We start from the raw sequence: 27832 nt of genomic DNA on the forward strand, positions 1-27832 counted from the left end.
GAACCGCTAAACAATGCTGTAACGCTGCAGTGAGGATACACAAAGAACCCCTGGACATTGTGCAATATGTAGTTTTACTGACGATCTCATCATTTGAATCAAAAGTAACATTTGTATTTTCTTTTCGAAGGAAAGAGGCTGCAGCTTTGGCTTTCCAAGGAAACAGAGACTTTTACAGAACTGTACGTGCTATTGGAAAACACAACTGTAGTGTTGATTCTATGCATGCATGTACCTCCTAGTTTGAATACTGTAAAAGTATTTCATTGGTGATCTCATTACTCCTTCTGTCACTCTCTGACGTCAGAGTCACGTCTTTAATTAATGAGATGAGGGTGCTGTCCGGGGTGCTGAATCCTGAGCCAGGTCTTTCAACGCAAAGCAGCCAGAGCGGTAACGAGCGCCTGTTGCGCGTGTTGTGGCGACTTTAAAGGCTCCTCTGGGACACGTGGGTTGAGTTTAAAAACGTGAATGGATTTGTTGGGATTCTCTTAAGACAGGGAACATTGAAGACGAGAACATATCGCCAACATGAATCTGCTTCCGGCCCAGGAGGCTGCTAAAATCTACCACACCAACTACGTGAGGAACTCTCGAGCCGTCGGCGTCATGTGGGCCGTGTTCACCATCTGCTTCGTCATCATCACCATGGTGCTCTTCATCCAGCCCTACTGGATCGGGGACAGCGTCGACACCCCGCAGGCCGGGTACTTCGGCCTCTTCAACTACTGCATCGGCAACGCGCTCACCTCGGAGCTCGTCTGCAAGGGCAGCATGCTGGACTTTGACTCCATCCCCTCGGTCGCCTTCAGGACCGCCATGTTCTTCGTGGGGACCGCCATGCTGCTGATCGTGGCCACGATGGTCTGCTTCAGCTTGTTTTTCTTCTGCAATGCTGGGAACGTCTACAAGATCTGTGCGTGGATGCAGCTGGCCTCAGGTGAGGGGGAGCGTGGTCTTCTACGGCTCTGAGGTCACGGTGTACTTTGAAGTCCTCGTAATTCGTTTGATAGTTCTAGTTACTGTTCGGATTAAGATATCACATTCAAAATATAGTCTCATTATGGCAAATATGACTCATCGTGATTGATTAAAGTACCCAACATAAGAATCTTTTAACGTTTCGACTCCATGGTCAGCTGATCTCTTTTATACTGTTGACAGTTAAACTTTTGAAAGTACATTTAGAAATAAATACCGTGAGTACTTTTTGAATGCAGAATGTAGACTAAAGCAGTATTTTTAAGTAAAGAAAAAGATACATTATTCCACCATTGGTGGCATCTAACCACAAATATTAACAATACTTTGGGGTAAGATTTCACAGTTTATGGTTAAAAAACAAGTGTTTTATTTTGTAGGGTGCGTTTTGATCTCATTTTATTTTGTAGTACAGAACTAATACTGAACTTGAGTGAAGCTGAAACATGAATCGATATTGATTATTGAGTATGAGGATGGATATCATCTGGGATTAAACCAAGAGTAACACATAAAATGTCATTAGATTATTGATATTGAGGCATTGTGTTACAAATACTGTGGTAGTACAGTCATACAGTTACAGCTCCAACACTTACTCTTCAAACATTATAGTTTTTTTAGTTGAACTTCTAATTATCAAATTAAAGACTGTGTTTTTACATTTTGTCATGAGAGTATTCAACAGAAACCTTTCAAATATTTACCAAAGTGCATCACCTGAATATCTCAGCAGTGAGGGATGAGTCTTCTGATCGGTTCCCTCTAAACTGTGTGAGCGTGTGATAAACTCGTCTTCTCACCTCTCGAGTTTCATGCGAGGTGTGTGTTTGTACTGGATGTGTTGTTCTTCACTGGGGGAGCCAAGAAAGGATCCAGTTCCAGTCCAGACTGACACCTCTGATGGCGGATTGGTTACATGTAACAAGATCGGGTGTTGCTGTGTTGGTAACTGATCAAAACTCCCACCTGTTACATCCCAGGGCCAAAGAAACGATGAAGTATTATCAGAGACATATCAACTCAACGTACTTAAAGAATCATAAATAGAACTTGTTCTGCAGTAAATGTGTCCCCTGTGACTAATATATTATCTTAATAACGTTTTATTGCTGATGCCATGATGTGTAAGCAGCATTTAGAGACAGTCAGGTAGTTTTTTCTAATGGTTTCCAACTTAGGGCTCAGGCCCCTCCAAAGGGTCCCCAGAAAACTCTCAGAGGTCATGGGATGATTTATGGAAGACAAAAAAAGCTACATAATTTCTTGCATTTAAAAAAACAGCATTCTCTAATCTTGGCTTTTTTGTCAACTAATGGATACGTTTTACCCGTTGAGCCGTCAAACAGGTATTTAAGTGAAACTCCTTGAGAAGTTAGTGGACATCTCGGATTTAACTGCTAACAAATCAAAGACTTGTGAATATGTTTTAATGTAAAAGAATAACTAGGAACACGTAAACACAATATGTCCTTCTACAATGGAGTGGCATATAAAATAAAATGGAATAGTACAGTACAGGTACCTCAAACCACAAAATCCTACGTAAGTAAATGTTTTGAGTAAATCTACTTCGTTACCGCACTGCAGTATTTAACTTGACAATTCTGTAATGCGCAAATCTGCAAAATTCAGATTTTAATCTATATTTACACAGGAACTGTGGTACAAACCCAGAGGACTCTTTACCAGATGAAGAGCGTTTAACATTTAAGAACTTTCACATCAAACAGCCCAACTGAGCATCCTTTGCTGCTGCACCATGAATAAATGAAACCTCGGGCACTTTATGGGGTTACATCATGGCTTCTTCGTCTGCGCCAGTGGCTCAGAAGAACCTCCCTTATAATTATTCAGCAAAGTGATAGCACACAAGGGTAATTATTCCGAGGCTCGAGCATTTCCGTGTCCCTCTTCCCCCGCAGCGGTGTTGATGGTGATGGGCTGCATGATCTACCCGGACGGCTGGGACTCTCCGGAGGTGAAGAGGATGTGCGGCCAGATGACGGATAAGTACAGCCTGGGGAACTGCACGGTGCGCTGGGCCTACATCCTGGCCATCATCAGCATCCTGGACGCCCTCATCCTGGCATTTCTGTCCTTCACTCTCGGCAACCGTCAGGACAAACTGCTGTCGGATGACTTCGAGGTGCAAGGAGGGGCAGGTAATGAAAACAGATGAAGGTGGAGGGCATGGAGCAAAGCACGGAGGAAACCACGCCTGGTTTGTGGAGGCTGTTTGCTGGTTGTTGGCCTTCTTCACAGAAGACATGTGGACTTGTCATGAACAGCATTAGTGTTCGTTAAGCCGTGATGTTTGGACAATGAGCCAGCGTCCACGACGCCAGGACCCTAAAACTGAAGCAGCTACACGTTAACGGAATTCAGCCATCACTTATTTAAAATGAGTGATGGCTGAATAAGAATAAATGAGTCATTTTATTTTTTAAGCCTGTGCTTTTCCTTCTGTGACGGGATTTGAAGCTCACGCTTTGCTTTTCCCTCCTGGAGATATTCTTGGATTTTCACAAATATTACAGGGAAGAATATAAAAAATACAAATATATATGAATGCTCCATTTCCATCTTTTGCCTAATTGGTTTAATTAAAAGTGTACACATTAACAGCCATGAAAAATTATGAAATGCTAAACAAGGATGTTTTACTGTTTGTCTTACTTACTGATACACATTTTCAACATATTACAAAAAAGCACACATTTTCCATCTTAAATATTGGTAAAAAATACAGATCTTTGTCAGTATTAGCAAACTGGCATGGTAAGTCATGTGTGTTGCAACCCATTGAGGAGGAAGCCAAGGCCCAGGGTCTTAAATCTATGAAATAAACAACGTTTTCCCTCTTTTACAGAAAACTCCTGATGAATGCGGCGGACCTTCAGGAGTGATGAAGATGCAATGAACGAGCATCCTGTCCTAATGTAGTTCAGGTCAAACTGCTCTTCCGACGGGTCGATGTGACCTTCTGTGAATTTAAAGTATAGCATCCCTTACTGCTTCACAACCCTCGCAATAACAGTAGTTTCAATTCTGTACTTGATGTCAAAGACCTAATAAAGTCAGAGAAACACGCTGGACAGTCGCTTTGTATTGTATGAACATCTGTTTTTATTGTATGGTTTGCTTTTGTAAATTGACAGCTTACACAAACTCCATGTTCTTGAAACTGATGTACATGTTGCAGTTACCTAGGCTCAATGGATACATAGGTAATTTGATATGATCAATGTGAGACACCATTACATCACATCAGATATTTCATTGGTAAAAACAGAGACATTATTGAACAGTTGGCCATACATACAACTGAGCTCCAACACATCTTCCATCCACTATTAAAACACAGCTACCCAGCTAAATATCTTTAGCTAAGATATAAGATTTGTTAAAAACTGTACATAACTGTAATATACATCAAGGCAAACTCTTTGGTACAGATATATACAGTTCATTTTCACTTTTTGTATCTTTATTCCTTTGACTACGGCCTCTCGACATGTCTTTTCGAAACCTTCCAAACCGATTCCTGATTTGTATTAGTTATGAGAATACCAGCCTCCCATGAGAACGCAAGATCTCATTTATTATATTTAACTAACCACACCAAGTACCAGATGACAACAGATATGTTATGGCTAAATAATATGACCTACGATATCGGACAGCGATGTATCGAAGAAACTGTCTGGAGAAATGCTGTGAACATTACCAGTCAGGGAACATGTCAGCCCAGTGTGCAACTTCCTCAAACTACTTTACAAATACGAGATGTTTACCGTACACGTTTAATATAAGATCAAATTATTATTTAAAAAACACAGCACTAATGAAAATGTACGAGAAAAGAAGTAAGAGCGGATCCTTTTCGGAGGGGACAGAATGACCAGGGAAGGCTACATATCCTTAATTAGTTTAGTGCAGGAGTGTAACAAACAAGGAAGAGTCACTAGCAGTACAACACCGTGTTTGCTTCGTTGGGTGGGTGAACAAAGCCCCGCGGATCGGAGCCAACATGACCACGAAGTAATATAAACCACTGGACTCCTGACGTCGTCACACTGAGAGAAGAACCAACCAAAACAAACATCAGTTCAATAACAAGAGAAGAAATCAAAATCAAGGACACAAAAACAAAAAAAGGAAATAAATATTCATCCGATATGCCCAAATTGGAAAGTGATCTGTTGCAGGCTCTGGAGAGAGAGAGGGAGGGAAGGAAGGTGCAATTGCTTGAGGTCTCCACTAGAGGTTGAGCCAGGGGTGCAGCAAGCACTCTGCCGCCGTGGCCCTCTTCTCCGGGATCAGGTCCAGCATGGGAAGCAGGAAGTCCGTGAAGCACTCGGCTTCTTCACGGGGCCACTCGTACTTGTCCACCAGCACCTCCAGCAGGCCCCACGGCTTCAGCTTGGTGATGTGTTTTAAATCCCCTGCGGACAGACAGCGCTGCGTCAGAGAGCCGAGCGGGAACACAACCAACGATCTGTCTGTGAAACACATTCAAACCTCAAGTATGAGGTGCAAAACGTTCTACTTCAACTAGTGCCAACGGATTTCAAAAGCAGAAAATATTTGAATAGCAATACCTAATGTTGGAAATCTTTTAACAATAAGTTACATTTTCTTTTTTTTTTATGTGTAAACATTATCATTAGCTCTAGGGCATGATTTTAACGACAGGAGAAATGGCTCTTCTAATCTCGACACTGATGAGTCTTTGTTTTACCTTTCTTGGTGAAAAAATCCTTGGAATATATGCCAGTCATTATGAGTTTGCATGGGACACTCCCCAGCAGCTCAATTATCAGCGCTATATGGTCTACGCGGAAGACGGTTGCAAGAGGAGAGGGACAAGACGGACAACAGATTCGTCAGACAGCGTCCCGGTCAGAGGCTCACTCTGGGGGGCGGAGGAGGAGGAGGAGCGAGGTTGGGCTGCACATCCCTGCAGCTCGAAATCACGCAATCAAAACAGGCCACCAGACATGACAAGAGATGGATGGTTCTTAAACGTCTTCCAGCTCCATGTGTCAAGAGTCAGTAGCATTTATTTTGTCACGCCAGTCGGACACTCGCAACATTAGCAACATTTCCAAGATTCACATATTCGATGATAAATCCATACAACTAGGGTGGAAGCAACACTTTCTAAAATCTGTAATGAGCCTTTAACCATTAAGCCGGTTCTTCAAATCGCAAAACACCTTCCGTTGGTCAGTCCAGTTATGGCGGTGTGTTTTAATGTACGAGCGTTATCTTCATTTTTGTGAAGATGAAGGTCGTGACCATTTCCTCGCACTTTAAACACCTCATCAGTTTCACAAATCATTTTTTTCAGTGCACTGAATGAGTACAAATGTTACCGTATCAAGACTCTGTGCCGTAGTGAAGGCAGCAGGACTCTATCAGGCAACCTCTGAGCTCCTGACCCACGAGACGCCTGGAGCACACGTGTCCTCAAAGTATTTAGAGCAAAGAACCCTTTGGATTAAGTGCAGCTGGACATCAGATACACTGCCGGTCTATTGGTAACAAAAACATTTGACCAACCGATGGACAGAATGCCGACAGTATTCCCCGACAGTCGGATCAATACAGCGGGTATCACGAGTGCTCTGCGAGCCGACAATCTGACGCATGAATCCATGTCTGATGGCACTGTTCAAAGCAACATTAGTTGGTCTCTATTCATTCTTTTGCCCACTGGGCTGCAGACACCAGCAACGTTGGTCGCTCTGCACGTGCTGGCAGGAACCTTCCTCCTCCTCCTCCTCTTCCTCCCATCCACCGTTCCCAGAGCGAGCCACAGACAGAGAGGTGGCATACCTCTCTTGGTGAAGTATTCCTGTGAGTATTTCCCACTCAGAGCATAGTGACGAGGGATTTTACCGAGCAACTCGATCATGAGAGCAAGATGGTCTGGAAATGAGGCACATCAGAGGAGAGAAATAAAGTCAGAGGGCAACGGTCATGAGGAACAATGGATGATCACAGCCTTGTACGACAAGAAGCACAAGTATGGGAAGATTATTATTGTTCACATGAAAACATTCAAACATTTGAATAAATGAAGCCATTGACTTTCACTTTCAGATACAAAAACAACCAAATATTGAATCAGACTGATTTTAAGACTACACACTAAAACTTGTACAGCTAAACCTGATACAGGAGTGATTAGTTTTGTTTTTTAACTGTCACACATCAGAGCAAGCTGTGGAAGAATCAAGCAGTGGCCTCATGAGTTTGTGTACTGTAGGTGAAGACGCTGATTCACAGCTGCTGGGCACGTACCAATGAATCGGAGCACAGACCCGACGTGCTGCAACGGTATCGAGTCAGGACAAAAAACTCAAACTAAGCAGCGAGCCAACATTTAAATAAAGCGTGAGGACGAGAACAAAGACACAGAGGGAGAATGAGATGAAGAAAAGATGAGCCATGAAATCAGAGACGGCCCCGTCTCCAGTGGAGCAAAGGTGGCTTGAGGCGTTAGAGGAAATAAAAACAGGAATGTTGCTACTCATTACATCATTAACATCTACATATAATCTAAATGTGAGACCATTTGAAATCACTGTAATGGCATTTAAAAAAAATATGAGGACCAATTTCACAAAAAACATGAAGCTTTTCACAGTAGCAATAAGTTAAGGATGCAACCAATGATACATATCTCACCAGTGAAGCATATATTTAAAAGATACTATTAAATATGTGATACGGTTTTAATCCGTGCAGGTGTGAGTGGAAAAAGAGAGGAAGAGGAAGTCCCAGCAATACCTTCATCCCTGGAATAATCTTCCCCGGAATGTGGTTCAAACAAGTAGTCCCCTGTGGCGAGCTCAAAGGCCTGAGGAGACAACAGCATCGTTAGAAACACTGCAAAGGAAACAGTTTGATGGGATTCACTCTCGGGCTCCACCTGCTGCACACTCAGAACACCTCGCGGTAAATCGGATGTTTGGTTTGGTTTTGTCTGTTGACTGTGCCGCCTCTCACCATGCAGGCTGTGCTCCACACGTCGGCCGGCGTGCTGTATCCGGCGCCGATGAGCACCTCTAAGGACCTGTACTGCCGTGTCTGGATGTCTTCTGTGAAGTGCTTTTGCTGAGAGAAGGAGACACACGGGGAGAAACACCTCCTTAAAATAGATTCCATAATATACGAGTGGGACAGAGGCGAGGACGATGTAGCCAACTGCATATACAATTCTTAAAACTTAAATCAATACAACAGATTAAACAATGGGATGGAAGATTTAAGTATTTCTATTTTGGTAGCGAGATGACACCGCATGTGTCCCTAGCTGGAGGATCCATCCCTAATCAGGAAACCCTCAGGTCATTAGCAGTACTCACCACCCAGCAGGCATTTCCCAAGTCTGCAATCTTGACCTTGATCTTGTCTGAATTGAGTGGCTCAAGGGGGTTAACGAGCAGGGCTCCTGCTGTCAGCTTGCCTACAGCGGAGCCGAGAGAGAAAGAGACATTCGTTGAAAAACACATCGAATAAAAGAAGAGCATGACAATTAATGTTCACATGGATGCGCCTTTAATACATTTCCAAAGCAAAAAAACTCTATGCAGTTACTAGATGTACTGATTTTGGCTTACTGACCGTCCAGGCCTTCGGGCCCCTCCTCATCCTCCCCCTGCAAAATGCTTTGCTCCAGCTCTCCCTCCTCCAGCCCGACAGGAAGGCGTCTCTCAGTTACTCCGCTGCTGTGCGTGCCCCTGCTTTCAGTCTCAGTGTGCAGCTCCTTGAGGTCTGCCGAGTCCACGCCGTTGCAGATGAGGTGAACTGGGGACTCCGCCTGTTGCTCCTCCTGAATGGCACATTTCTCTGTGGTCTCTGTGTTGCCATTGTGTTGGTCTTCGTCCCTCCACTGGGACTGTCTCTGGTCCGCCTCCACATGGCCATTACAGTTAAACTCCAACAGCCCCTCTGGTCCCACCCTCATGAGATCTGCATTCTCGCTGCTCTCTGAAAGCATCAAGAAAAGACCGGCGACAATTCTTTGCAACAGACTCGTACCACGTATCACGGCCTCACAATCGTGACTTCTTACCCTCCGTTTCCTCATCTCCTAGATCCAGAACAGACACCTGTCTGAGAGGAGCGCAGGCCCGTCCCTTTGGAGACTGTGGGTCCTCATCTTCATCTTCTTCATCCTCTCGTGTCTCTGTGTTCTTTTCCATTTCCTCGAGGTCCAGGATGCACTTTTCAAGCAGCTCTGCCTGACGCTTCTGTTTCTTTTTTAACTTTTTCTTCTTGTTCTTGGACATTTTTACCGTCTGATAAGAGATGAATATAAGAAACAAGACGGTGCTCCTTGATGAATACATCATTATGGGACTGCTTTAAATGGGTGTTATCCTGAAAATGTGAGAGGCTGATGTTCTGCGCAAATGATAAATAATAAAAAAAGGGCTGTACCTGTTTTGGAGCAGGTGCGGTGCTTACTGGAAAGAGAATATTAGATTAGTACAAACTGTAACCACACAGAGCTCATGAATGCACATATGAACAAGTGTTTGTCTCATACTTGCAGAACCAGAAGGAGGCGGGGCCCCAGCCCTCTGCCACTCTGTCGCTTCAGCTGCGAGCTTCCGGACATACGGCTCATCAACACTCATCAGGATATTCTCTGGCTTGATGTCTGTGTGGATGATCTGACACTTTGTGTGCAGGTAATCCAGGCCTTGGAGTACCTGAAAATTAATGAATCGAAAATGATTGACAGAGTGCAAAAGCTTCACTGTATTTATGAACTGATCAAAAATAAGTACATAAAAAACATATACATTTCTCTAATTTTTTACAAAGTTGAAACAAATTAACTACAAATCTGACACAGGTGAGCTTAATAGGAAAACAAATCTTTGCTAACGAAAGTGAAAGTAAAGACTTGACCACATAAATAAGAGCAATACTTAGTGGCAAAGTCTACATCAAAACAGTTGAATCAGTTACAACAAAAGTTTCTCGGCTGAAAAGAAAAATGCAACCACAAGATACTCCGCCCTGACAGGTTTCCACGTGTCACACCCTGCAGGCTACCTGGCTTATGCAAATGAGTGGCAGCTACAACTCAACCTTCATCGGGAGTCAGTCGGCCGACAAAAGGTGGAACACTGCGAGTCTCAGGTTACCTGTCTTATGATGCTCTTCACACACGGCAGGGGTAGCCCTTGATAATTAGACTTTATTATCCACTTCAATAAGTGATGGCCCAACACCTCAAACACCATGCAGACATCTGAAGATCACAGCAGTCAAGATAAAACAAGTAATCCAAAATGAAAACCCAGTCGAAGAAAACGATTGCTGAAACATGCTGAGGCCTTTTGGTAATTGACCTTCATGATGATCATTAGCATTTTCTAGACAGACAAGAAAAGAGAGCAAACACTGGGGAGTGTTGTTTTGAAGTGTCATATTACAGCTGCAGCGCTCCCTGTGGCATTCAGGGGATCTTACTCAGCCAAAGTGCTGTTGATAGGCGGCAGTCTGTTTTAGACACACAAGGTTATTTTCAGTAAAACCCTCACCTGTTTACTTTGTTACATGCATACTGCTTTCACATCTAAATTTGACACCAGGGGAAAGAATGATCAGACCCTTCTTAGAGCATTTTCCTAAGAATTAACAGGCTATATTCATTCCAGCAGGAAGAATTTAATAAAGATCAAATCTAAATCATTAATAAAAAAGACCTGAAAGCTTTTCCAATATCTGGCTTGAAAGGATACGGGTTCCATTGACACCAGAGATCTTGAAGTCATCTACCATTTGGACCACCATCTCCCGGTTGGGATCATTGGGGTCAGAGTTTCTCACCTGGGAACAAGTAAACAGAACAACGCGATGCAAACAATCAGGATTCACCCGTACTAATGTTAGACTGGACCGATGCAGGGTCGGCATGCATGTCTCTTTAGCTGTCGTCATGTATTACTACTTCAACATACACGCCGACTGACTGTTGTGACAGTATTGTCTGTAGAGTCACACACCAATTTAAGTCTGTAATGTTTTTCACTGCAAGACCCCGTTGTCCTCGTGTTATCATGACCCGTGATCACGGTGTCAGCGTCGTTCAGTACATTTACTCCGCTTTCCAATTTGAACTCAAAACATTGTGTGTGCCAATAACTCATCGACTCACGGATCTGAGGAGTTTGATCTCATCCACAGCCGTCTCCGTGTAATGCTCCGCACTCTTCACCACCTTCATTGCAACAAACCTCTTCACCCTGCAACCACAGAGCAAGGAACGTTCGCTAACAGGAAGCACAGAGTCAGCTGCAACTGAATCTGAATCCAACTTCGGGCATTAAAAACTAAACAGTGCACTAAGAATATGCAGTAAAGTTGTTGTCGTACTGGATGTCCCAGGCGAGCCACACGGTGGAGAAGTGTCCCCAGCCCAGTTTCCGGATTACATGGTATTTTCCATTGTAAAGGTCTCCGACTTTAACATGGTGGTAGCCACCTAGAAGAGTTGAAAATGCATGTTGAATACAGTCAGTCAGTCAGTCAATGAACTAATAAAGGCAATACTCCATTGGGATTTATCTTTGATAAATTAAGGCAATAAACCGGCATAACTGTAATGTTCAATGTAAACAACACAAACACGTTTGCTGAATAAGAAGGGACTCGCCTTTGCAGTAGTCGTTAGGGTCCTCCTGCTCCTCATCATCAGAGCCGAGGATCTCCTCAGGTTCCTCGGGTTCCTCGGGTTCCTGAGGCGAGGCCTCTTGCTGGAGAGGCTGTCGAGCTCTGGAATTTATTGGCTGCCTGATGGGCAAAGACATGCAAACAAACCGTCTTAGACTTCATTAGGAACAGACGACCGGACATATATGTTCTGCCTGGAAACAAAAGTTCTCAAGCTGTAGCGCTGCTGGACTTTTATTTATTATTAGAAGTGCTGTCTGGATGGTGCAGTTTTCTGGAGTCTTTGTTCTGGAGAGTTCTGTGGCGTCTTTCCTGTGACGGCACACCGTGGATGTGGGACAAAAGTTCTGTACTGGAGCTGTAATTATTAAACTTCACAGCCCTGGTTACTTAATATTTAAAGTGTATAAACCTACATTTGTAACACAGGTAAATTCTCTTTTTTATAGAGAGAACCGGTATCTTTCATTTGCCTCCACCCTGTAACCCTAACCACACCCACATTATGCTTATTAGAGAGTTAGTATTATTCTCACAGGAAAGCTGTCCTCGTCTAACCATTTGAATGCATGTACATTTTTTATCTAAATTAACGTTTACCCCATTATAAATTATGTATAATTAAAATGACTGGAAAGTTCAACAGCAGGTTTTTTTGTAAAGCTAATCTACAAGATTAGAGTTGAAACCAATTTTGCAGATTGGTTTCGTTTGCTTTTGTTAACAAACCTATCACAAATTACTAGGATAGGGTAAAATAACTGCAGCTGGGTTAAAAAAGAAAATATAAATATTCATCATTAATAAGAAAGCGATTATATATATATTGGGATTCTTAAAAATCTGTCGCTATGGGTGTTTTGACCATAACTGCAGTTAACAATTTATCAATGTTGGCATCACGGAACAACAGTAGGTACATGTATATAATTTGAATATATAAGGATCTTAATTAGATGACATATCCAGAATAACCTTTCATTTAATGTGTGCATTTTATTAGTCATACAACTCTTGAAATGAGAAATAGAAATATAGTGATTCTGGCATCCCAACCCAGCACCATCAAGGCTCTTTGACTGCTAGTGTCAGAAAAAGGATAATTTTAAATGAATTGACTATTTTTACATTATTGCATAGTTCAAACATTTGTCGAAGAAAAACTAAATTGGTAATAATAAATCTACATAGTTCATCCTCATCCACAGCACTTCACTGACTATTGAAAGGTGAATAATAAAAAGGGAGGAATATTGTTACTTAATTGTGAAGCCAGACAAAACTCCCATTACGAAAAAGGTCATGAAAAGGAAATACATGACTGCTCTAATATTGTGTGGGTGCTCATATAATTTGCTGGTGCTCATGAATGTTGGTAAGAAGAGAACTATGCATTGAATATTCAAGTTGCTCTGATGTACGTTTTCCTAATAGGCTTAACTTAAACTAATATTTGACAACTGATGCAGAACTATAGGTTCTACAGTGCGCTGTGTATTTGACTGGAGTGTTGGTGCTCCTCCACCGACATGGTGCTCAGCATGCAAACATAACCGTGCAACAACACCGTTTTAAGGTAAATTTAGCTTTTTAGAAATATAGAATTATTCTGCCTGATAGACGTGCCTGTCTGTTTGTGCAATAGTGCCCTTTTCAGTGCAACATCATGCATCGGTGGGCTGATTCATTCTATGGTTTTAAATATAGCACAGGCTGTTATGCAACACTACGGAGGCTGCCGCTAATGGCATTATTAGTCAATTGTGTGGCGTCTCAAAAAAATGTGGAGAGATCAACGCTTGAGTAGTATACTTTGAGTATATCCTGAATGTTACTTTATTTTAATACAATCATTCATGAACTATTTTTGTACTGAGACATGACTTTCGGGTGGCTTATTTCAGGCACTTCTTACAGCACATTCTATATGGATAGCTTAAAACGTATAGCTTAAATAACAGTCCAAATATAAGATGCTATATGCACTCACATGAAGAGACCCCATGTAAACATGGAAAACTAGTTAAACCAACCCAGAGTGCTCAACCTCATGCTCCGATATGTTAATTAGTCTTAGACTATTTAACTAATCATTGGATTGAACAGGCCAAAAATAAAGTGCATGCAGTGAAGGCCCTTGCGTCAGGTTCACATCTAAATCATGCGCAGCACCTTCAAAATGCAACATACAACCATCTCTGCCTGAACTAACAATACATGCTTGAAGGTGTCATGCACCAATTAAAGATCTGAAAATAGGTTGGGTTATTTTACTCACTTTTTGTTGGTCTTCTTTGCTTTCTTCCCCCTCTTCTTCCTCGCCTGGAGTGCCAGAACTGTCAAAAGAAACCAGTGACCAATTATCTCGCCATTGTCTGGTTGCCGTTTGTTGTCTACTTGACAACAGATTAACGCCGTCTGCGGCGGAGGGCACAACTAGCGCCATCTCCCCCGGCAGCTCGTGAACGCGGTCATCATGCACCGCAGTATGTCGAATTTGCAACAACCAATATCGAGATCAGCCACACATCAGGCGCATGTGTCGGTCCCCGGGTTTTAAAGGGCGGTCTGACGTTGAGCTAGCTGACGGGCATCACTCGGGTACTTCTGCTCAAGGAGCAGCGGCAGCGCGACGTGAAGGCGCTCCGCCGTCCGGTCGGCGCACACACGCGGCTGGTTGCCGCTGTGGGTGTTTTAGGCTGTGCGAGAAACGGACAGAGATACACAGCCACACGCAGCGACATAATCCTGACACGTCCCAGTGAAGCTAATGTCCAGAGAGCTAACGTAGCTCAACAGTGCGTGACAGACGCGTTCAATTAAACCGCCCTCTGAATGTATGCCGCTCGGCTACACTTTGCATGTGTGACCGCAGAGGAACATCCACTGCCGTGTCAACGCTCACACACGGGCTAACGTCTCTCACGCGGTGCGCGCCGGTGTAAAGATTTACCTTTTCTCTCCATGTTGGCTGAATCCGTAGCTTAGCCCTTAGCTACACCACCAACGATCGAATGTTCCGCGCGTGCGCAGTGGTTCGTGTACTCAAGGGGAAGCTTCCCGAGTGATGTCTCCACCTGAGCGCCGAACCATTATATTTTTTTTAGGAAACACTGAAGCTGCAGGTCGACACGGACGCTGTTATGGCCAGTATTGCGTTTTATATTTACTGATGAATGTAATTAGTATCCCAGACAAGCTACCACGTGGTTATGCAAAAAACTATTGGTGTGCACATAAAAGATAGGCAGGAGCATTCTCCTTTATATTTAAAATGTGGTTAATAGATATACAGACATTTTTACATGACTAACCGTAATCTGGAAAGGTTGGCCTTTCTGCACTGTAATTTATTGGTACCAATGTTTTAATTTATCATCTTGTGTTATGCTATTGTGGCTTGGTAGGCATTTGACTCATAAGACACCTCATTGATGTAGTAATGTATTTTCCATGTGTGAGAAAGTGCTGGACCACAGAAAGAATGCAGCAGCCACCACTCCTCCTGCACATAGTGCATTCAATACGTTTTCAACACTAAGTTGTTGTTTAGTCATATTTGCAATTGAACAGACAATCTAAGGTTTTAGAATGAGATTAATTCGTTTTTTCCTGAATATCAGTATTTTTCTCATGAACAGGACCCATAGAGCTCAAGTTGTCATCGTAGGTGCTTTAGAGAAAGTCAAAATATCCATTCAACAATGCTAAATAAATGTGTGTGTCATTGTCCTCTGGGTCAAACCATTCACATCAAAAACAATCAAGGATTTATTTATTTTTAAACACAGGTCTCTTAAAAATAAGTCTTTATTTTGTTAAACAATGGACTGAAGATAGAAGTTACTCAGCTGGACTGAAAATAGTTTATGGGATCTTTCGATTGTTGTTTATAAATACCACCTCCACAAAGTATAAATACATCGGACATCCCTCATTTAAACATTGAAGCAGTATTTCTATTAGAGATTTTAGCATGACACTTTAAATTCCTGTAAACCAACAACACACTCTCGCAAACGCACGCAACGATGTACATAATAAAAGTGATTGCTTTATAACAAACTCAGATAAGTCAGAGATTTAAAAAATAATGCACATATATTTACAGTTTTGAATAGAGCATTTGTTTGTTGTTGAATAGCACTGTCCTTAAACAGTAGAAGCTCAGATTTTTCCATGTCGCCAAAATATGTATAAGAGTCTCACAGAGCATCTAAACTATCAAAATAAACATTAAAATGTGAGAAATTTCATTGGTAAGCACTGAAGGTCAGTGACTACACAGAACAGGCATGTTCTCAAATTATCAAACACCTAAAAACATCAAATCTACTTCTGTCAATTATGAAACCCTTCAGTTATATCTTCTTAAATATATGATAACAATCATTTTACAAATGCATGTGACTCAGTGCTGTTCGTGACAGCTTGGCAGGGCGACTGGCAGACTAGCATATTACATATTTTAATTGATGAACACAGAAGCGTATATAAGTTATTCAATAGAACATTTTAAAACAAAGTAGCACAGCTAACGGTCCAGGTGTTTCAGCATCTCAGTGTCACAGTGACAAGTCATCAAAGTCTATGCTTAAAAATAATAATAAAATCTGAAGAATATAAAATGATTTCAGCTATTGGCAAGAAGTGCCATTTCCCAGCAACAGTCCATCAACATTAGTGGTTCATAAATAAGAATAATAATTGCACTCATGAACATGTTCGGGATTGTTACAAATCGGAGGCTGGACTCGACGTGGGTCACGTTACTCCATCTCGTCCTCATCAAAGACCGGTGGCTCAAAACTACACAGCGCCTCGTAGGTCAATCCTGCAAGAACGAGAAAGATCAAACCACATCAGGGACTCCATACCGTCAGTACGGCATACATCAATACCTGAACACGCTTCTTTGTTGATGTTTTTATACAGTATTAGACTCGGTTTAGAATAATAACGTACGCTTCCACTCTTCGATCTCCAGCTCTCGGCTCTCAAAGCTCTGGTCGTACGGCTCCGCCTCGGGCTCGTCGTCTGGGTCGTGGTACTGAGAGAAGTAGGGGTGAGCCAGAGCCTCGGATGCCGTTATCCGCTTGTCTGTATCCAGAACCAGCATTTTCTCCAGAAGGTCCACAGCTTTTAAAACATGTCAACAGAGGTCAATCTCAAACCATCCATGACATAACCGGTCATGTAGTTTTCAAGATGTTTTGACCAAAGTTTAGTTAAAACCAATATTATTCACAAACAAAAGCCACACCTATTTATTGGAATCTAGAAATAATATTTGAAGTTTTCAGGGCTGGCCTTACAAGCCAATACAGCAGATGTCTTGTACTACCTTGTGGGTTGGCACCGATGAACACATCAGCAAAGTTCCTCTTGGGCATGTGTGTCAAGGAGCTGATGTAGTTCCTGGCCTGCAAAATGCATAAAGGAAATCAAATGTCAGCTTCTACCAGCAGCAACATGTCGCCCACAATCAGTACAGCCCGTTTCGGAATGCTTATATATTTATTACCTTCGCATTGAAAATGCAGAAGGTAATGTTTTGATCACCGTGTATTTATTACCTTCGCATTGAAAATGCCGGAAGGTTATGTTTTGATCGCCGTGTATTTATTTATTTATTTATTTATTTGTATGCGTGTTATTCGCAAATCTCAAAAAGTATTGAACCAAATCGCATGAAATTTGGTGGGACTGTTTATTATCCGGGGACCAGTTGATTAGATTTTGGGATCGATCGGGTCAAAGGTCAAAGGTCATGAACAGGTCAAAATCTTTCTCAGAACTCAAAAAGTATTTAACCGAATCGCATGAAATTTGGTGGGATGATTGTTTATTATCCGGGGACCAGTTGATTAGATTTTGGGATTGATCGGGTCAAAGGTCAAAGGTCATGAACAGGTCAAAATCTTTCGCAGAACTCAAAAAGTATTGAACCGAATCGCATGAAATTTGGTGGGATGATTGTTTATTATCCGGGGACCAGTTGACTAGATTTTGGGATCGATCGGGTCAAAGGTCAAGGTCATGGAAAGGTCAAACTCTTTTTACCATAGCACGATACATTTTGTCCAATTGGCATGCAACTAATGCCAAAATGTTCATAATTCAATGCCCAATCTTGTGATATGCGAAGGTATGCGCTCTACCGAGTGCCCATTCTAGTTTATTCATGTATTTTTATGCGTGTTATTCGCAGAACTAAAAAAGTATTGAACCGAATCGCATGAAATTTGGTGGGATTGTTTATTATCCGGGGACCAGTTTAGATTTTGGGATCGATCGGGTCAAAGGTCATGAACAGGTCAAAATCTTTCTCAGAACTCAAAAAGTATTTAACCGAATCGCATGAAATTTGGTGGGATGATTGTTTATTATCCGGGGACCAGTTGATTAGATTTTGGGATTGATCGGGTCAAAGGTCATGAACAGGTCAAAATCTTTCGCAGAACTCAAAAAGTATTGAACCGAATCGCATGAAATTTGGTGGGATGATTGTTTATTATCCGGGGACCAGTTGACTAGATTTTGGGATCGATCGGGTCAAAGGTCAAGGTCATGGAAAGGTCAAACTCTTTTTTTACCATAGCACGATACATTTTTGTCCAATTGGCATGCAACTAATGCCAAAATGTTCATAATTCAATGCCCAATCTTGTGATATGCGAAGGTATGCGCTCTACCGAGTGCCCATTCTAGTTTATTCATGTATTTTTATGCGTGTTATTCGCAGAACTAAAAAAGTATTAAACCGAATCGCATGAAATTTGGTGGGATGATTGTTTATTATCCGGGGACCAGTTGATTAGATTTTGGGATTGATCGGGTCAAAGGTCAAAGGTCATGAACAGGTCAAAATCTTTCGCAGAACTCAAAAAGTATTGAACCGAATCGCATGAAATTTGGTGGGATGATTGTTTATTATCCGGGGAACATTTGATTAGATTTTGGGGTCAAAGGTCACGGTCATGGAAAGGTCAACATCTTCTTTTTACCATAGCACGGTCAATTATTATCCGATTGGCATGCAACTAATGCCAAAATGTTCATAAGTCAACGCCCAATCCTGTGATATAGTCCCCATTCTAGTTACCTTCGCATTGAAAATGCCGGAAGGTTATGTTTTGATCGCCGTGTATTTATTTATTTGTATGCGTGTTATTCGCAAATCTCAAAAAGTATTGAACCGAATCGCATGAAATTTGGTGGGATGATTGTTTATTATCCGGGGACCAGTTGACTAGATTTTGGGATCGATCGGGTCAAAGGTCAAGGTCAAAGGTCATGAACAGGTCAAAATGTTCTTGAATCGCATGAAATTTGGTGGGATGATTGGTTATTATCCGGGGACCATTTGATTAGATTTTGGGATCAATCGGGTCAAAGGTCAAGGTCATGGAAAGGTCAAACTCTTTTTTTACCATAGCACGATACATTTTTGTTCAATTGGCATGCAACTAATGCCAAAATGTTCATAATTCAATGCCCAATCTTGTGATATGCGAAGGTATGCGCTCTACCGAGTGCCCATTCTAGTTCTCTATGCAACCGATTCTGCCTGCAGGTAAATATTGCACATCATATAATTACTGCTCAATTCTTACATTTATCTCAATTAATAACTATACTGTATGAAATACGCCTAACAGCCTCACAACGGCAAGGTATCAAATATAAACATTGTGGTGTGGCTTTGTCTTTTTGTCTGGTTTAAACAGATGGTGCATATGCAATTTTTTTTCTCAATATCCAATTCATCATGATTTTGTCAATTCTATTCCAATAACAAAACTACTTAACTAAACAAATACATTTTTCTTATCAACTGATAATAATTAGCCCAATTATCCTGTAAAACATTAAGAAATTAAGATGGCAACTTATTCTATCATTTGGAATGGAAGACATGTAAATTACACAAACATATTGAGAGAAGCAACACAGCAAGTTTTAAGAAATGGGCACAAAAAAAAGAGAGAAACCCACAGAACAAAGCATCTTTCATACAGAAAGTGCCGTTAGTCGCTCCTGTATCACCAACAGAAAGCCTAGATATGCACAGTGTGCATGTTTAATTCTCAAGAGACAATGTGTTACTACCAGGGTGAAACGGCAAGCACACAAATGCCTCCACCACACAAGCTCAGAGCCACCTCTGGTAATCACAATCCCATGCAGCAAGCGTGTCAGACACACGATTACCAGGATTAAACTAAAATCCTAAATCCCTGCTAGTGAACCCTGGTGGCCGTGCTCCTCCTCACACCCCACTTGACCAAAGTTATCCGAGTCAACTAAGTGATGCTTTCATCAGTGTGGCCATCCCCGTGGCCTTATCACTTAAGACAATAAAAGGGAAATATAGATTAACATAGTTAAATCTTGGCACCAAATATTACAGTACGTATGGTGCCATTTTGGGGCAACACTGGCTAAATATAGGATATTAAGCCAACAGCTGCGTTTCAGCATGTGTGACTGTCCTCCCACCCCGGCCTACTGTCTGGTCTACAGAAGGTAACGCTGGATCCGGCTCACCTCATGGCTGGGCATCCTGTTTATTAGAGATGCTGGGGGCGTTCCTGTTAGACGCATTATCTGCTGAAGCTGGTTTATATCTATGAAGCTTGTGTCAAGGGGAGTATAGCGACAGAGCAGAGTAAGTTAAGAAGCCGCTTCTCAATCTAACACTGTGCGACGAAACTCACGATGCACTACAATGTTATGTTGAAAAGCAAACCTCAAGCTTTGAAGCAAAATGTGACCATAAAAGTTACGATTTTAAGGAAAGACACAACACAATACTTTATATTACAGTCAATCAGTGAAAGCCACAGCACAATCACCTGTGTCATAATCATATCAAGACAACAAACTGAATTCACCCAATTAAAGGGCACAAAGCAAGACTCAAACCCACAGCTGAAGGCTTGAAAACATGCTGTCAGTTAGGCAACAGATACACCCAGTTATTGCACAAAAGAGTGGCACGTTTGGAGCAGAAAACTGGTTAGAGAAAAACTGTGGATGTCTTTTTGAACTCACAGACTCTGAAGATATTTTCATCAAGAGCTCGGGCCCTGGTGTTCCGACGAGCAGCATGATTAGCTTCAACTGATCAATGTCTATCGGCACACGGTAAAGGAAGACCAGAAACTGGACAAGGGAGAACTTGTAATCTGACTCGTTAGTCTTCATCCTCCTTGTAAAACTGATGCCACTTAAAAAAAACATCTTTGATACAAAATGTCACTACGTTTACTTTATGTTTCACACGTGAGATGAGGCAAAAGAAGAAACCTGCAGGCAAGTTTGCACAGGATAAAGTATTTCAAATGTAACCTGTGGACAGCTTCCAAAAAAACAAAAAAGGTGGAAGCAGCGGACAGCCCTTTTGTACACTTAATTTACAACCAGGGAAGAGAAAGATAAACTAGATCTTGAGCACAGAGTGAAAGGTCCGTGCAAAGACTGGCAAGGGTGCAGGCAGAGAGTGGACCGGAGCCATTGATGCATACTGACGTGTAGGAAGAGTTAAAGCCTGCCAGTGGAAACATTGCAGCAAAGGGCACGTGTCAAGCCAGAGGGAAGTGTGAAAACAGGTACTGCCTGTGTTACATGTCTAATATTAAAAACGCCTCAGGCAGGGTCATGTTTCAACAGAAAAGCAGTTTCCATGAGAGGATCTGGAAAAGCATTGCAGATCAGTCTCTGCTACTGCGCTAATCAGTTCACAACTATGGAAATGTACATTTAACCCATTTCATTTGTTATGCAACTGGGGCGTCAGAGTCTTTCCAGCTGTGGGAGTCCTGAACATTCGGCACTTTCAAATGAAAAGGATACGGTCGGTTCCAGGAAACAGAGTTTTTCCAGTGAGAAGTTCTGCCATTATACACCCCACTGACCAAATATCAACTGAAACACAGAGAAGAAGGACACAAGCATTAAGAATATGACATATAGGTGCAAAACGTCACTGGGGAAGATCATTTCAACACCAGCTACCGGTCATGTTGTAATGCATCCAGTTCAACATGATCTCTGGGGCGCGATACCAACGAGTGGCCACGTAGCCGGTCATCTCATCATCAGTGTGCCGCGCCAAGCCAAAGTCCAAAATCTGTGAGCAAGTGCAAAAGATATTGAATAAAATGTACATGTGGGGAATCCCATTGACATGTTTTTGTTCATGTTTGACACGCGAGCAGCTGTTCACTGACCTTCAGCTCACAGTCTTCATTTACAGCCAGATTACTCGGCTTCAAATCCTGAAAAACAAAAGCCAAAATGTAGTGATTTATGTTGTGTCATTTTGACATCGGAAATCTTTATCTCTTCTTGGAATGGAAGCATTACATCATTAACACCATGTGCAAGGTCCTGTTTATGACTTCCCTTTCCTTCAGTGTTTATACAAGGCCCGGCCCAAACTCCACCAAGCGGAGGAAGTCATAAACCCCGACACACTTTTTTATTTGATCATGGTCAGAGACACAGTGACATTCGTCAAACAAACATCCCACTTACTCTGTGAATGATATCTGCCGAGTGGATGTACTGTATAGAGATCGAAGAGAACACGTGCATTAGGTTAAACACCATCAGTTTGAATGTGTATTGATTGTACGCAACATGCCATGTCAGAGGCAGTGCAGTGTAGGAACCATTGATCCATCAAACTATTTAGGAAATGGGCTCATTTGTTTTCTTGATGAGCTTATTGATACTCCTTTCATACCTGCGGTATCAATCCACTCATCTATTGGCAAGAAAACAAACAGCCGGTTCTCCAAAACCTCACCTTTAACCCTCTGAGGATCTGGTATATGAGGAACTGCACATGGTCGTCTGTGAGTTTCTGACATTTCACAATGTTGTTGAGATCTGCCCCCATTAAATGTGTCACCAGATACCTGCCAATCACAGAAGTTGAAACAGACAAATATCAGAAGGCATGTCAATGCTTTCACATTTCATAACACAGCTAGATGGATACATTATTATATTTGCAAATTTCTTCCCCAGAGTTTCTGTCATCTTATTTGCCTATACGGCGATGCAAGCTCAAACCGGTTTGGCTGCTACTTCTTTTCAGAGGCACTGAAAGGCCAAGCCCTGCCCAAATGAAATGCCATTTAACAACACACCCTCATAATGGGTCTAATGGAGCTGCATCGGTGGAGAATTAAAATCCAACCCAAGTTGTTTAAGGTGCCCCAACAGCACTTGTAAAGGAAGGCGAGAACAGGATGCTGCAGCCAAAGTACACAAAGCCATGTGCTGCTTCGTCAGTCTGCTGCTGAGCAAATACCCACCTCATGAATACTCTTCTATTCTCACACAGCAGAGAGGGAGGTCTTAAAATAGCACCTGGTTACACTCAAACTTGTTCTCAGCAGCAAACGGGGACACAGACACTCTCCAAAGTTCACCCGCCTTGGAAAAAAGGGGTATATAAATAGCGACCTCTGTCTTCTTCTCCTCTAGAAACAGGAGCTCTGAGGAGCCTTACCACCGCATTGTGACTCAAGTATTTATTTCTAGAGTCAAGGGGAACCATACTTAAAGCACCTTCATATCTCAGATTGTCCTGGATGCCATACGGCATTCAGGAAATGTCCAACTTTCCAGCGGATGTAGAGCTAAAGACATAACCAATTTCTCACAAGTTCTCCCCATGAATGGTACACAGACTTTGAAGAGTGAAATTGGTGGAATTCACAAAGATATTTATCCACAGTGCGTCGCTTTCAAGACATTGTCTTGTAAAATATGAAACGATCATGTAGACAAGCTGCATGGGGGAAAGGTTATTCGGGAACATGGCCGGGGAAAGAAAAGTCCAGCACAGTTCACAACCAGCTTCAGCCCCAGCTGTCAATTTCTGTAGCCTTGTTTTACATTCTGTATTCAAATGTTTCTTGGGTGATCCGACAGTGGCTAGCTCTAAATATAAGTCTGAATTAATCTGAACCAGAACGCATTCGGAGCAGTAGAGGAGGCTTGAGACCACACATGTTTCCTGGGTTTTCTTCAGTGTTTTATAGCACAGGTTGTCTTTTATGACGTAAAACACAAGATGACCGACAGAGACGTTGCATTACTCTGACTTCCATCGCACATGTACATCATCTAAGGTGGTCAGGAAGAATGAAATAAAACATTAACCGTTGGAGTCCCTACTCAAGACATGACAAACAGCTACTTTGTAGTTCGTCAGACACTAAATGACCCGCATGTTAGGTATTAGCAATAAGCCCGACCATGCATGTGAGCAAGGCCTCCGACATGAAGCAAGTGCTACACCGCCCACTCCCACAATGCTGCAAAGTAATTACCATGAGGCAAATCTTGAGGAATCATTTTCCATACCGTAATGTATAAAGTATGAAATCATAAATGAGTTGAGAAGAGAGATTTGACTCAAAGTATTTCGTTGAAACACATTTTTATGTCGGGTGTCGACTGAAATCCAACACAATTTGATCTTGAAACAAGTCACTCAGTGTGTAGAGAAGAGAGGGAGACATTCCACACATGGCGGGGGAGGCAGCACACTCTTGAGGATTTAATCACCGTCTAACTATCCACTTCCCATTTCTAACAAACTGTAATATCAATGAACCATATCTATCTAGCTGTTATCCAGAAATGTGTTTCACAAGCCAGAGAGCAGGAAACAAAGGGAAGGACGCCGGTGGTAAAATAACTTGAGTAGCAAGTGAATACCTAACAGAGTGTACTTCTAAGCAATGTTCCAGTGTGTTTAGTGAGCTGGCCCGTCTCCAGGTGCTTCCCAGGCACAGCTAGGATTGTCTGCTGCTGCAAAAGTCGAAGGCTGCAGTTTGTTGAACACCATTTCTAAATCATGCACAAATGTTGAGGTGGACATGGGATTTTGTTATTATTCTAAACAAACACATTAAACTTACACATCATTGAATTCTTTCAGACTAGTAGCGGGACTGAAGACATCTAGGAGGCCAATGACCTGCAACAAAGGTAAAACCATTGTGGAGTTAACAAAACAAACATTGGAAAGCAACTAAAACCTTTTTTAATAAGTACATAGGAAGCCTAATAAGCAAACGCATTGTATAACACTGCATAAGCAAGTTAAACAACTTTGTTTTTATGACTGTTTAGCATCTGACAATAAAAAGGAAGAGAAACAAGTTGACTCACATTTTCATGTTTCATGTGCTTCAGCAACCGCAGCTCTCTGTATGTTCTCTTGGCATGGATGATGGACTGAAACGGCCGGGAGAGCTTCTTTACAGCTATCTCCAAACCAATCTTCATGTCATATGCAGAACTGGGAAGAAGAAAAAAGAGACACACATTTAAGCTGCCGTCTCATCGGTAATAAAACCCTGGTCACCGCAACAACATTTGTTGTCGGCATAAATTTACATCAATAATATAATCTACATGGTATGAAAATTAACACACCAGGAATTAGCCTTAAATAAAATGCAGATTTAGGCAGATGAAAAAAAACTGTTTGCTCCCAAAACTAAAGTAGGTGCATTAAGAGCTGCCGAACGTTGCAGAAAAGGGCGACATCAGCAGAAAATGTCATCCGTCAGCAGATTGGGGTCAGGCCCACCTGCAGTCTGTCCTGCACTCTCAGAGGCTGACTGTCGAAGCCAAACCCAACACGTTCTCCTGGTAACCGAACCATCGCCTCAGGCTTCACCCACAACAACACGTTTTCGAAAAAAGAAGTAAAGCAGCATGACTTTGTTCTGTCTTTCTACCGAGCATTCTCACCACAGCCGTGTTGTAGAACCACTAAACCACAGATGTTTGAAACAACTGCTGAGGCTGTTTTAGCTTGAAAACTCCAGAGTTGCATTTTTGTCTGGACATTTGAAACATTGACGCAGGCATGTGTGCTTCTTGACTGGGGGCTCATCAGTCACGACTTCTCCTTCCCTGATATGACACGCCCCGATCTTGTAATCCTATCCAAAAAGAAAACAGAGACTCGACTACCAGAGATTGATTTCAAGATGGATAATGACAGGCGTCGCTGTCCTTGTGGTCTATGCTAGAAGCTATTGTGCAGTTCAATTCTGCATACTATAATGCTCCTACTGCCTACATGCAGGGGAGGGCAGCTATTGTTGGAACCCTTTGCAACCAGTATGCACATGCCTGGTGTATTGTGCATCATGCGATATGCATTTTCAGGTGCAGTTATTCCTGAAACGGCTATCTCGGCGAAGTTCGCCTCAGCCAGTGGACAGCCACTGGCAACTACTGCTGGGGGAGCAGGGATCCACCAATATCCCACATTGGTGAAGCTGAAATAAATAACCATGTTATTATGAGTGTTTTCTATAGACTGTGAATGTTTTGGGTATGCAGGTATCATCTCCACAGCAAAGCTGTACACTTTCTATATCAATAAACTGGATATAAAATCACAGTAAACTTAGACCATGTAAACACAAACGTTAAAGGCCGGTGTTCTGTCAATGCACTGGTGAGCAAACAGTAATCTGACCAGCAACAGATTATCCTATTGCCCAGCAACAGCACAGCTGTCTGCTTCCATTTGCAAAACAAACATCTGCCCACTAAATTAAGTGTACTGCTAACCATGTTGTGTCCTAGATAGTATCAGCACGACGAATGTAATCACCAAACCAATGCAACGGGTCTATCACATGAAAGCGTACTTGCACTTTCGTGAAAACATTTAGACCCGATTAAAAAACATTATTTAGATGAGACTACTCATCATTTGGGATTTGTATGACCAGGAAAGAAACTTGGTTTTATTGGATTAAAGATAAACTCATACCGCTGTAGACAATCGGGCTGCAACTAGCAATTCCTTACCAGTCACTTCAAACGAATAACCACAATTTGGACGATAAAATATACCAAAAAAACTGACATTTTCAATGAAATAAAATCATTTATTTTTTTCGGGAGAAGATATCCAAAACAAACAAAAAAAGATGACGGATTGTTGGTGTGTTACTATCATTTCAACAAAACACTTAATTTTAAAACTACTTTCCATGAAATGATAATGAATAAAGTATATACATATGCATATAACCTTTTTGTACACCTACTAAACCCGAGTAGTAATGTTTACCGGTTTAAGATGATATGTACTTAAGGTAACGTGAGTGAGTTATCGAGATCTTCCTCAAACACATAAGCCCCAACCAACAATGGCATTATCTGTTAACCTCATCTCCACTTTACTCGGGTTACATCACCTGTTGGTGGAATTTCAAACTAATAATGTAAATAAACTTCTTTTTTTCCAAACCACATATCAGCAGTGTCGCCTCTGGGAACACAATCTGCAGTTGCATTACGTAACTTACTTATAAAGTGATTGCTTTGTTACATGTATTACGTTAACATGCACACTGATCGGATAAAGACTCGCGTCGGTTGGTCGTTATTGTTAGTGAGAAGCGTCCTGCAACGCGGCTCGTGTGAATAAAGAAGCAGTTAGATGGGTTAAATTCCAGTTTTGCAAGAGACATAACAAGTTTTCTCGTTGAAGGGAACATCGTGACTCCACCTTGCTAGCTCAGGGCGAGCTAACCCAACTTTAGCAACTGCAGCGCAGGCCTCGTCTAAATGAATGGAGGAGGGTCGGTTACGTTTAGGAGACTGTAAACGGTCACAAAGTAGCGCGTGGAGGGACTTACCACACGGATCCGTAGGCACCGGAGCCCACCGGGGACAGGTTCCGGTAGCGCTCGGGGACTTCCCATATCGTCTTGTTGACCTCCTCCCGATAAAACTTGGGTCTTTCTTTCTGCGACATTCCTGCAGAACCGACCGCGACCACCGACTCGACTTTCTGCTCCGGGGTTTGCACTCCGAGCCGCGCAGCCAAACTTTAACCAACTTACGAGAAGTGACGCGATTTTAAACGTGTCTCGTCGTGAGAGAACTTTAACTAATCGAAAGTGGCGGTGATGCCTTTTTTGCGTAGTGCTGCACAGTCCGAGTCACCTTCTGCTTAACGAAGGTTTTTAAATCTTCACGCTATTTGTTCCCTTCTCCGCTCGCCTTCAGACAGCTCCCGAGGTTTCACCCCGCTTGCAACAGCTCCCAACGTCTCGCGAGAGAAAACAACGGGACCTTACGA

At 42.2% G+C, this 27832-nt stretch overlaps 3 protein-coding genes across 4 annotated transcripts; 1 reads left to right on the top strand and 2 right to left on the bottom strand.

The window, feature by feature from the left end:
* Positions 1-528: 528 nt before the first annotated feature.
* On the top strand, positions 529-4074 carry lhfpl5b (LHFPL tetraspan subfamily member 5b). The gene is made up of 3 exons (XM_056424273.1): positions 529-940; positions 2907-3146; positions 3854-4074. The coding sequence occupies exons 1-3, from the start codon at positions 532-534 to the stop codon at positions 3862-3864; spliced, it is 660 nt and encodes a 219-aa protein (XP_056280248.1). The 5' UTR covers positions 529-531; the 3' UTR covers positions 3865-4074.
* Positions 4075-4086: 12 nt separating this feature from the next.
* On the bottom strand, positions 4087-14693 carry srpk1a (SRSF protein kinase 1a). The gene is made up of 16 exons (XM_056424270.1): positions 14639-14693; positions 13964-14021; positions 11669-11805; positions 11389-11497; positions 11171-11258; positions 10755-10842; positions 10155-10261; positions 9548-9713; positions 9439-9464; positions 9071-9296; positions 8620-8985; positions 8361-8461; positions 8002-8109; positions 7783-7852; positions 6826-6918; positions 4087-5429 (listed from the first exon to the last, which is right to left on the bottom strand). Exons 1-16 carry the CDS (start codon positions 14649-14651, stop codon positions 5245-5247), a joined length of 1941 nt encoding a protein of 646 aa, XP_056280245.1. The 5' UTR covers positions 14652-14693; the 3' UTR covers positions 4087-5244.
* A 750-nt stretch (positions 14694-15443) lies between these two features.
* Positions 15444-27792, bottom strand: mapk14a (mitogen-activated protein kinase 14a). 2 transcript variants are annotated; one of them, XM_056424271.1, is made up of 12 exons: positions 27387-27792; positions 24886-25015; positions 24633-24691; positions 22502-22613; positions 22228-22257; positions 21921-21968; positions 21706-21820; positions 21544-21615; positions 20236-20315; positions 17030-17108; positions 16651-16824; positions 15444-16519 (listed from the first exon to the last, which is right to left on the bottom strand). In XM_056424271.1, exons 1-12 carry the CDS (start codon positions 27503-27505, stop codon positions 16455-16457), a joined length of 1083 nt encoding a protein of 360 aa, XP_056280246.1. In that variant the 5' UTR covers positions 27506-27792; the 3' UTR covers positions 15444-16454. The 2 variants fall into 2 exon arrangements, with proteins under 2 accessions (XP_056280246.1, XP_056280247.1); XM_056424272.1 differs by lacking the exon at positions 20236-20315 and adding an exon at positions 20743-20822.
* Positions 27793-27832: the final 40 nt, after the last annotated feature.

The sequence above is a fragment of the Pseudoliparis swirei genome, chromosome 9 (assembly GCF_029220125.1).
Source record: "Pseudoliparis swirei isolate HS2019 ecotype Mariana Trench chromosome 9, NWPU_hadal_v1, whole genome shotgun sequence".
In the NCBI taxonomy this organism is placed as follows: Eukaryota; Metazoa; Chordata; class Actinopteri; order Perciformes; family Liparidae; genus Pseudoliparis; species Pseudoliparis swirei.

Excerpts from the sequence above, each read along its gene's own strand:
- srpk1a (XM_056424270.1), bottom strand. Across the intron at positions 11,259-11,388 it reads TGGCTCGCCTGGGACATCCA|GGTGAAGAGGTTTGTTGCAA; the intron begins GTACGACAACAA and ends CTGTGGTTGCAG. Across the intron at positions 6,919-7,782 it reads AGATTATTCCAGGGATGAAG|ACCATCTTGCTCTCATGATC; the intron begins GTATTGCTGGGA and ends CCTCATTTCCAG.
- mapk14a (XM_056424271.1), bottom strand. The coding sequence starts at position 27,505 with ATGTCGCAGAAAGAAAGACCCAAGTTTTATCGGGAGGAGGTCAACAAG. Across the intron at positions 25,016-27,386 it reads GGTGCCTACGGATCCGTGTG|TTCTGCATATGACATGAAGA; the intron begins GTAAGTCCCTCC and ends TCTTCTTCCCAG. Across the intron at positions 20,316-21,543 it reads TCTGTTTCCTGGAACCGACC|ATATAAACCAGCTTCAGCAG; the intron begins GTATCCTTTTCA and ends CAAGCTTCATAG.
- lhfpl5b (XM_056424273.1), top strand. The coding sequence starts at position 532 with ATGAATCTGCTTCCGGCCCAGGAGGCTGCTAAAATCTACCACACCAAC. Across the intron at positions 941-2,906 it reads GTGGATGCAGCTGGCCTCAG|CGGTGTTGATGGTGATGGGC; the intron begins GTGAGGGGGAGC and ends CTTCCCCCGCAG.